The 11,748-nt window shown below is 33.2% G+C and overlaps 1 protein-coding gene across 1 annotated transcript; it reads right to left on the reverse strand.

The window, feature by feature from the left end:
- Positions 1 to 4,761: 4,761 nt before the first annotated feature.
- On the reverse strand, positions 4,762 to 8,304 carry LOC113780460. Its single transcript, XM_027326259.1, has 3 exons — positions 8,295 to 8,304; positions 5,948 to 6,547; positions 4,762 to 4,922 (listed from the first exon to the last, which is right to left on the reverse strand). The coding sequence occupies exons 1-3, from the start codon at positions 8,302 to 8,304 to the stop codon at positions 4,762 to 4,764; spliced, it is 771 nt and encodes a 256-aa protein (XP_027182060.1).
- Positions 8,305 to 11,748: the final 3,444 nt, after the last annotated feature.

Genomic DNA, 11,748 nt, shown 5'->3' on the forward strand with positions numbered 1-11,748 from the left:
ATTTAAGAGAGCTATCACTTTGGTTGGTGAACATCTCATCCGAGTTGAGGGTGAATTTTTCTTCTTCTTTGACATATCTAGATCCCGTGGATACTAGAAGAAGAGGTATTCTACCAAGTCATGTTTTTTATCTACCGAATATGCAAATTCTCTCATTAGGTGGCAATGAGAATCTTTCTGTTAGTTTACCGAAATTGAACTGCAGCATTTCTGATTCCCTGAGGCAGTTGAACCTATTCAATATAAATTTCTCTGCTGCATTGCCAAATTTAATTGGGTGCATAGGGTCCTTAAATGCTTTGGATCTAAGTTCTTGTCAAATTTTTGGTGTCATTCCTGAATCAATTGGCAACCGTACATAACTTACTGAATTGTCTCTGGATTATAACAATCTTCGAGGGAAAATTCCAGATAAATTTTCCAATTTACAAAAAATAAGTAGGTTGTCACTTGATCATAATTTATTGTTTGGGAAATTTCCAAATTCGCTTCTCAACCTTACACATCTTGGCTCTCTAGATCTCTCAAGTAATCAACTAACTGGTTCAATTCCTCCATCAAATTTTTCTATTCCGATCCTATCTTACCTTGACCTTTAATCATACCATTTTACTGGGGTTGGACAAGACTTGTTTGTGGACTTCAATCAGCTTCAAAAGAACCCTCTTCAGAATGAAGCACCGTGGAACACTAAAAACATTATAAGCATTTCCTATTCAAATTTCATGCACTTGGGATTGTCTTCTTGCCAGATAAAGGAATTTGTAGAGTTTCTTAGAAATTCAGAGAGTTTAGTATTTCTGTAACCCTCAAATAACATGATTCACAGCAAAATTCCAAGCTGGTTCATGTCCTGGTTTATATTGGTTTGCTCTCAGTCTACATTCTTTTTGATCCTTTGCTTTCGGTAATCGGTGCACATGATTATGTATCTTGTCCACCTTTTTTTTTTTAAACTTAAAAACCACTAGAAAGTGGTAAGGTTAGGTATAGATCTCGCTCTGTTTATTAAAATGTTTCAAAAAAATACATGATAAAAAAAAATACCTCATAATTTTCAAAGAGTATCTTGTCAGCTTGTTTGTACATGATTCAAGTATAGTCTTCAAGAAAATTTAAGTGTGTTTACATGAATCTAAGTATTTGAAGAGATTTAAAAAAAAAAAAATTGTGAGAAGCTCATTATCTGTATCCCATTCGGAGTCCATCTTTTACGCTAATATATTTGATCTAAACGATAACTTTTCGAAGCAAGTAGTATTCCTCTCCAGAGACTCAAATTGACTAGATATAGTTACAAAGAAATCTAATTGTTATTTTTATTGGTTATTATCAAATATGCACCATAGTTAACCTAGAAATTTTTAATGAATTTGTCATCCGAAATGTAGAAGGTACCATACAGCTTGCAACTAACAGAATTCTTTCCCAAATTTCACATAATATATTTGATTTATGTAAAATTCTAGAGCAACCAAAAACAGAAATAGTGGTAAAGGGATCAATTAATTTGTGCAACTAAACTATGAAATAATACAAATGATAAGTAAAAGAAATGGAAAATTCAGATATTTAATGAAATTTTTTTGGGCAATATTTAAAGAAATTTGTAAAGGACTTGCAATCCTCGACTGGTCTACAAACAAATTCAATGGTGCGATTCCACGATCACTGACCAATGTGAAAAATTGGAAATCCTTGATGTCAAGAACAATATTATAAGTGACATTTATCCAACATGGCTAGAAAATCTTCCACATTCCAAGTCTAGATTCTGTAAGCCTGAAAGCTAATAGATTTCTAGAGCCATTGTTGATTTAGAAGGTTTTGCATTGTTGATTTCTCCAACAATGAATTCAATGGTGTTATCCCTACAATACTTTTCAGCAGTTTCAGAACTAAGATTAGGCTAGGCAAACATGAATCAGAATCAATGTTTATGTAGGTTAGCAATCATGATCAGTCGCTTATGAGTTTTGTATAGGGGTTGAAAACCAACTTCAACAGATTCTCTGTCCCTATTCCCTTAATATTGAGGGACCTGCAATCAAATTGAGGGAGATATCTTAGGGTAATTTACATTGTTAATTACATCACTTTCAGCTGCATTCTTAGAAATCTGTCACAGATCATCCTGCGGGCCGAATTCCCATAGATTGCGAGTTCAACATATGTTAGAATAATATGTAGAAAATAATATGTTGAATAAATGCAAAAATACATTGCCATTCTCTGCCTAACTTATATTACACTTTTTTTTTCAACTCCAGTAAATGATTTTTCGTTGAATTAATTAAACCTAATCCCAGATTGAGATTGAACTCCAATCTGATTGTAGAGATGCCTAATCCCAGATGCCTAACTTATATTATACGGTTGTAGAGAAAATGGTTTTTTTATGCAAAGCAACATACTAATGTCAGTTGGGTTTTAGGACTCGGGCCTTTCATTAATGCTGTCTAATTCAGAATATCATACTTTTGTCTGTTACGCCTTTTGATAACTTTTGCAGGAATTTTAACAATGTGGAGTAGAAGTTGGACTCAAGAGTCTTCCTAGGAATGCCTGTGGTTATTCCTTTCGGAGGAAAATGATATTGGACCTGGGAGTTATCGTTTCTAGACTAACCTTTTTTTCCCCCTAGGCTAACTAATTGTAAAGGGTGAAAAAAAAAAATTAAACACAAAATCATCCTTGGAAGGAGTGATCACTTTAAGGTAATTTGGACAGACATTGTAATATACATTCACTTCAATTAGAGATTGTTAGGAAGGAAAAGTAGGATGCTTCATTTTCAATTTTAACAACAAAGCCTTTTTATTTTCTATCAAAGAAAATTATTCATAATCTATTATATATATGGTTGTTTTTTTGTATTAAATGTCTTACTACGTCATGAGTTAAGCACAAGGTCAACTTATAATAATTAATTTGGATGTCGATATTACTTAACCTTTTTCTCTTGTGAACCCCTTTATTTCTCAATCATGCTAATAAATATTTATTTACAAAGCTTTTAACAGCTTTTTCTAAGACATTTCCATGTCATAATAAAGGACCATTCAAGGAACATTTCAAACAATTGCTACTTTGCATTAATTGCATTCATATATTTCTATACAAGAAAATATTTCATAGTTCCATGAAAAGTTTTTATGGCACTCAATTCGAGCATTGCACTATTTTCATATAGTTTAGAAGCATTTATCTACATAAATCTTTGAAAAGTTTCCCAGAAATTAGGAGACAAATGAAAGAACGGTTTGGCTACTATATGAATATGTAATAAGTCTTTTCAGCTTTTAAATTGTGTTTCTCAATTGCTCTAAAATGGACAATAGGAACAAGAATGTTCCCAGAAAGTCTTTGTCAATTATGTGAACGAAGTCTATGAAGAACCATGGCCCAAAGAATCTGTAGAAGGATTCAGGTCACTGTGATTTTTTCACAATTTAGAAAAGTAAGGATAGGTTGATTTGGACCACATTTTTTTTTCAAAGACTTGACTCCAATTTTTTCGAAGAGTGAAGATATTACTATGAGAAGTCCTGTTGTTCACCTGCAAACACATAACTAGTAGTTCATACAATGCTAATACAAATTTAAACAAATTTTTTTGACTGTAGATGCAGATACAAAAATATTTTGATAATGTCCTAATTTTCTTCTTTCGGTTCACTAATTAGAAAAAAATCTAGTTGTTGTAAAAGTCAGATTTAATCACAGACCTAGCGTCCATTGCCACTTTCTATGTGCAATTGAGCAGGATTGATAGTCCTTGACTTGTCTAAAAACAAATCGACCATGCAAATTGCAATTCTACTATGCTTGGGATACTTAAGTTTTCAATTTTGGGCACTAAACTTGAAGAATAATGGTCTTACAACAAGCCAACAAAATGTTTATTGAGAAGTCTTGGTTTGTATTGCAATTTTTTGAAAGGTTCACTGCTTAACACGATAATTAGTCAACCCTGAAGAAAATTGGAAGTCCTTGACATCCCGGACACGCATATAAAGGTGACATATTTTCAACATGGCTAACTCGAAAGTCTTCCATATTCCAAGACTTTAAAGTCCTGAAAGCTAATGGTTTTTTAGAACCATTAGCAGTTTCAAGAATCAACTTACGAAGTTTTATAGACATCTCTAGCAATGAATTCAATGATGTCGTCCCTACATTACGTCTCAACAGGTTAAAAGCCACAATTGGGTTGGGCCAGTATCAATTTGAATGTAATATTATAATTACATCACTTTCCTACTTAGAATTCTGTCACAGATCATCTTGTGGGGCTAATTTTTGGAGGTCACCAATTCAACATATTTCCCAATAATTCTTCAACATATCACTTTATTATAGAGAATATTACATATTGTCACAATATTTTTCGATGCTAAGCATTCCAATTAGACACGCTAATGTGTCAAGTCTTGCAGAAAATATAACCATGTCGATTAGAAGTTAGACTGACCCGTCTTCTATGACCCATCTTCTACGGAATTGCATGTAGACAAAAATATAGTAGGATCTATTCCTTTTTAGACTAAATTTTTGTAAAAGGTGAAAGCAAAATTAAAAGTCAAAACTTAAAGTCTTTCTATCCCAAAGAAGATAGGTCATTTTCCACTTGGGATCCTCGGTTACATTTTTTTTAGTGTCAATACAATGTCATCACTAGAATTGCGCCAAGTGTCTTGTTGTCATTAGCACTTTAATTTTTTATTAACTCAAATTGGTTCAAAGTTAACACAAATTTTCTTATTCTCTAAAATTCTGAGCCAAAAGGCACCCGGCCGGTCTAACTCCAGCATCAATAATTTTGTACAGCTGCTGTTTTGGGGAAAAAGAATAAGAAAACCCTCTGTTTCGCAGCATCTCGGCCGAGAGACAGGTTTGAAACAGGAAAACAGCATTGCCCATAACCAATGTTTTGAAAACCGGACCGGACCGGCCGGTTGAACCGCGAACCGGTCATGGCACCGGTCCGGTTCAATGCCACAGTTGACTTTGTTAGAAAACCGGTCAAGAATCGGTCGAACCGTAAAACCGCGGTCGAACCGCTATTGAACCGGTTTTCAACCTTCCTCATTTTTTTTTTTTTTTTTTTCAAAATGCAGCTATCAAGATTCGAAACTCAAGACCTTTGTAATAGAAGACCAATGTATTAACCGTTGCACCATCACATCTATTAGTTTTTTTTGATAACTTATTTATATAAAGCAAACACTCATATTTCTTTTTTCCATTTTTCTTACAAAATCTCATCCTCTCATGGCTCTTTCTTTTTAATTTTCAACTCTCTCTCTCTCTCTCTATCCTCTTTTTTTTGTCACTCCCTTTTTAATCAAACCTCTTTATTTTTAATTTATTGATGTTTTCTTCCATCTTTTAATTTTGTTTTTGTCCATTAAATTGAAAAAAGTTCAAAAAGAATTATTTTTTTAACCCAAATTATTTAATGCTACAACCACTCACTTTTATCTCATTTTTTGTTTCTTATCAAGTTTACATTTCTATTTTCGATTTTCTTGACTTCCTTCGAACTCCAAACTTCCTTTTTTAAATTGCAATCTCTAAAACGTAAATTAAAATTTAAGTTCACAATATCTAAATTCTCATAGACGTGAATTTTGTATAATTTCAAAATATTGTGATATTTTTGGGTTGGATTTAGATATAATTGAAATTGAGATGAAATTTATTTGTTTTAACTTATAATTTAAAAAATTTATTTTTAAAAATCCAAGTTATTAAAAAATAGTAAACCTTTCATCATATAAAGTATTAAATTAATCCATTACATGTCTTATTTTGTACATATATATATTTATATAAATAATTTTTTAAAAAATTCATTGAACCGAGGTTGAACCGGTCCGACCGGTTGAACCTCGACCCTTTCACTTCACCGGTTCAATGAACGGTCCGGTTTTTAAAACATTGCCCGTAACATTCCCTAAGAACCAACTGTGAACATCCCAGTACACTTCCACCGGCAGTCCATCCACCAAAATAGTCTGGTTCCCCCTGAACTTCCACCGCAGCCGCTTCACCTGCAACACCGCTCTGCTATCCACGCTGATGGCCAGAGATTGATCGTTAATCCCCCCAGTATCGCACTCAATTTCGATGTCATGTGTCAGCCCGTGGTCACAGAATTGAGCCTTTGTAGTGTATACTCTCTTCCCAAAGATGTGCTCTCTTTTGGCAATAAACACCGTATTAGATGCAACAGGGCTAGGACCTATTTTCTTATACACTTCCTTTTGCAAATCCCCGAGGAGCAGGACAAGTTCTTGGTTAAATGCAACAGCTAAATAGAACCCCTCTAGCGGTTCCGGGCCAAAACCAAATTTTCCGGATGAAAAATCCCAATATATGTCAATTGCAGTGGAATTGGCCTCTGAACTTCTGAACCCTTTTCTTGGAGTAAATAACCAAGGCTTAATATCAACCTTACAGATGCATTCATTGGTTGAACTCCGAATCCCAATGCTAACTCCTTGCCCCATCAAATTCTTGGACCATAGAAATCCGAAACCAACTGATGCAGCGGATCCACGACACAAAGCTCTTGGGCTAATGGTTTACCGGAGCACCATCGATCAAGCCACAAATGAAGGCAATCATCGGAAATAGAGGGTTTTCTTATTCTTTTTTCCCAAAGCAGCAGCGGCACAAAATTATTGATGCAGGAGTTAGACCGGCCGGGTGCCTTTTGGTTCAGAGTTTTAGAGAGTAAGAAAATTTGTGTTAACTTTGAACCAATTTGAGTTAATAAAAAATTAAAGTGCTAATGACAACAAGACACTTGGCGCAATTCTAGTGGTGGCATTGGGTTGACACTAAAAAAATGTAACCGAGGATCCCAAGTGGTCATTTTCAAGGTCTTCTGAACCCAGATTCTACTCTATATCTCTAACTGAATTTAATTGGTAATGAATTACATTTACTTGGATTAGAGATTATTGGGAAAGAGAACTAGGATCCTTGGCTGTGAAAGAAAATTACACATAATCTACTCTATATTTGTTATCTAACTAATTTTGTTCTAGATATCTGACTACTTCATAAGTTATGCACACTATATTTTAATATCTATTTTGGTTACTTTTTCTCTTATGAACCCTTTTGTTGCTCAATCATGCCAATAAATCCTTAGTTACAAACCTTTTTAGCAACTAAATTTCTAACACTTTGCATGTAAAATTAAATTACCATTCAAGAAATATTTTAAATAATTGCTATCTTGAATTAATTATGTATATATTTCTAGAATAAGAAATTTCGTAGATCCATGAAACTTTCTAAGAAAATCAATTTCAGCATCACATTGCTCTTGTATAATTTCAAAAGCTTTTATCTCCATAATTCTTCGAAAAGTTCTCCAGAAATTAGGAGACAAATGAAAGAATGGTTTGGCAGTATGCATAACATATCTTTTCAGCTTTTAAGTTGTGTTTCTCAATTGCTGCTGTAATATGGTCCAGATATGGACAAGAGGACCAAGAGTATTTGTAGAAAGTCTTCGTCGTCAGCTATGTCCTGGAAGTCTTGAAGGAACATGGCCCAAAGGCTCTGCAAAAGTATTCAAGTCATTATTATTTTTTCACTATTCTGAAAAGTAAGAATAAGTTCAATTCGACCATATTTTTCTTTTCAAAGACTTGATTCAATTTTTGGAAGAGTCTTTCAACAAAAATTTTTTGAAAAAGTCGAGACAGCGTCATGACAAGTTCAGTTATTTACCTACAAACATGCAACTTGTATTCCATGCCGTGTTGATAAAACGTTAAACAAATTTTATCAACTAAAGATGCAGATACAAAAATCTTTTGATAATATCTAACTTTTCTTCCTTCTATTGGAAGCTCATGAACTCCTCAGTTTCTTTCTTGGCAGAACATTTTTGCTTCAATTTAAAGAAATTTTTAAGACAAAGGCAGCAATTGGTCTTTCCTAATTTTGTGATCTCCGAGCTTGTATTATTTTGCGAAGATGATATCTTGGAAAATTAGTACAGATTGTTGCAAATGGATAGTATCACATAGCACAAGGGTCCGTACTGATCATGTAATTGGAATCCATCTGAGTTGCAGCTAGCTTCAAGGACTTGTGTCCGGGTCTGTTGCACGCATTTATAAGTAACATGATAACCTCTACACAAGTGTCAAATTATATGATTAGAATTAAAAGCATTACCATTCTTATTTTGCTCAATCACAGGCATTATATTGTCCAAATAATCAAGTTTAGCATTAAAGCTCTTACACTATCTTCAAATGACATACCTCTGGGCATCCTTCGGTTACCTCTATAGTTGTGGTTTTAAAAATTCTAGGGACCAATTAATGAGATTCCTTCTCTCAAGCTTTTATCTGCATTTGTAACTATCCTTTTTAAAATTTTAAAAATGCCTTCAAACATTCAAAAGTAAGATTAGTCAAGAAAAATAACTTAAAAGACACAAACAAAACAAGACGTTAAACACAAAATTTGAAGACTTGACAAGACACTAAAAATGACAAATAATACACTATACACACAAACACAAGAAAAGCAAGTAAAAATATTAAAACCAATAAAGTCATTTTTTGCAATTATACGGATCGTTTATTGAATATAAGTAAACTAGTGGTGGTAATCAAATTTCTTTATTATTTTGACTATCATAAGTAAAACAAGTAAATCTACACTACTAACATGCAACAAAAGTAGTAAAAATGAAAAGAAAGAGACTCCTAGGATCATAGAATTCCTAACTACTCTTGCAAGTGAAAATTACCGGTTAATTGAGTTCATTATTTTGGTTAAGTCATGGCTAATTTCCTAATGTTCGTGATACCCACTTTCACCAGTGTACCAATCATACCTATAACTATTCCTCACCTACGTTTTGTGATAAACAAACTAGTTATAAATTCATTAAATTCTATGAAATCACAAGGTTAAAGCCACATAGGTAATTCTCTACTTTCGTGAGAATGCTCCCTAGGTTCAACACTTCACGAACTAGTGTTAAATCAGGATTTTCATTGATGATACAATACCTTTAGATAATCATAATCAATGATTAGTTAATCATGATTGAAATAACAAAAGTGCTAAATAACTTACTCAAGAAATAACTCAAATAATCATGAAAAATCACATAGCAATCATAGTCAGTTCATCCACACCCCTAGGTATCAAACTAACAAAACATGAGTGAAACACACACAAGAACCACACTTGTATATTCACTAAGCATGAGAATCAATACAAATAATAAAGTGATGGAAAAGATGCCATTCATGTCACTTGAGTTCCAAGTTCTCCATCTTCATCCTCAACTTCATATTTGTTTAGCCACAACACAAGATGGATAAACTACACTAACCTACACTAAACTAATGAACTAAGGAGAACTGGTGAAAGCTACATTTTTGTGGTAGTTCCTAGCCTTTCAAAATTGTGAAAATATGTCTTCAAACCCCCAATTTATAAATGAATTCAAGCTCCAAATGAGTTGTTAAAGTTGATGTGAAATCCTCCTTAAGATTCTGAAAATATGCTTCTACAAATCTCCATGCTCTTCTTTACTACTGCAGCTGAAATTCTTACTAGAATTGAGTTGTAAAAAGTTGTAGAAAATCAGAGTAAGTGGTTGTGCAAGTTGCACAGCCGCCTTAAGAATATGTGGGGTCAATACGCAAGTGTGAGGTACCGTATTGTACCCACTTATTGCCTCCCATACATTTTATTTGTCTTTTTCTGCCTCGGCTAAAATGAGGAGGTAAAACGTGGGTTCCCCAATGTATTTAGATCATGTTTTCTGCTCGAAAATTGCTTTTGTTCATTTAATCCTTTCCAATTAATCTTTGAATCTCATCATATATGTCACTTGAATCTTCTTCCATCTGAATTGATTAATGATCACCAAAACCTACAAATGTAATAAGTTTTGCACATTAAATTGCTCAACCGCAAGTTTTGGTTAAAAAATGGAGTTTATGAAAATAGCAGCTTAAAAGAGCAAATTTCATCTATAAAACCTTAAAAACATTCGAAAACTTAAATAAATGAACACTCTAAATATCATACAAAATAAACACTTATCAATTATAACTCTATCGAGCCACTAGAAAATTTCATTTCTTACCACCTCTTTCATATTATAATTAAGCCTTCTTTGCAATTCAACTACCGACTTGTAATTATCCTCCAAAAAGATGCCATGCATGCATATAGAAGGACTAATGCCTTGAATATCCAAAATGGTCCATCCAATTGCTCTTTTGTGCTTCCTTAAGAATCTTAATAGCTTCTTACATTGCTTCTCATCTAAATAAGTACTAACAATCACAGGTAAAGTTTCATTAGCTCCAAGAAATTCATACCTTAGATGTCTCGGAAGTGGTTTGAGTTCTAACATTGGAGCTTCTATCTCCAAAAGTAGTGGAAGCCCTTTTCTTTATCCAAGACTCATAAACATTGGCTCTTTTATAGGGTGGTTAAAAATCCAAATACTTGGCCAATTCTTCCACTTCTTCACAATCTGCCTCTTCCAATCCCAAACTTATCAAAGAAATCTCAAGAGGGTCAAAGTCAAAATGCGGCCTCTACCTACATTTTAGCCCCAGTTTTAGTTAAATTCCATGTTATCTAGGTAAAAATGCAGGACCAATCGCAATCTCACCTGCGTATTAACTCACGTTTTATGCTTGTAACCCGAATCATCTAAATGAAAATGAGGGTGGCAAATGCGGGTCATCACCCGTGTTTTACCCCTTGTTTTCAAGTCATATGGTTTAAAGAAGCAAAACGAAGGTCACACATTCATCCTTCTTCTTCACCTATTCCCACCCGAGAAAATACCCACAATTCACACACTTCTCACCAAATCTTATTTTTCAGCATTTTCATTGCTAAAAATCATCAACCCAATATCCCACAACTTTCATAGAGTCACTTTAGCTGAAAAAAACTATTCATGAACACTTCGAAGTTTGGATTGAAGGAGTTTTAAATTTAAGGTTTCTAAATTTCAATTCGTTCAATTAGGGGCCATTTTGAGTTAAATTATTGGAGCTTTTTTGGATCATTCACTTCATCAAACACCCTTCTACACGATTGAGTTAATAATCTTCACCAAATCTTTGTATTTTGAAATTTTCCATTTTTCCATATCTTGAGCTTTCTGAGAAAATTTTAATGCACAAATTTTTGGCTATATTTGTTGATAATTTTTGCCTCTATTATGCTTATTTAACATGTCTAAGCATGTTTAGATGTTGAAATATAGGAATTTGATGCTTTTTATATTTTACTTAAAATTTTCAAATTCCTATATTATGATCAGTGTGAAAATTAGCTTTGCAATGTTGTTAAGTATAATTGGATGATTTGTATAGGCAAAATGTTACTTGTTCGTGATGCTCTTATGTATACATTTATTATATGATGACATTTTGGAAAGTTTAAATTTTGAAGTTAGGAAAATAGCTAGTTAACTAGTTTGTGAAATAATGCATTTGAATTGATGTTTAGGTGTTATTATGTGTTCATTATTGCTTATTCTTCATATGGAACATGATTAGATGATGAATTTTGGATATTTGAAAAAGTTTGCAATTGTAGTGGCATTTTAGGAGAATGAAATTGAACATGTGCATAGTGTATGATCTTTGATTTAATTTTGATCCTAATTTGGTTTCATCGGTGATATGGTGATCTTGTAAACACCTAAACAAGGTCATATATTTT

Source organism: Coffea eugenioides, chromosome 8 (assembly GCF_003713205.1).
Source record: "Coffea eugenioides isolate CCC68of chromosome 8, Ceug_1.0, whole genome shotgun sequence".
Taxonomy (NCBI): Eukaryota; Viridiplantae; Streptophyta; class Magnoliopsida; order Gentianales; family Rubiaceae; genus Coffea; species Coffea eugenioides.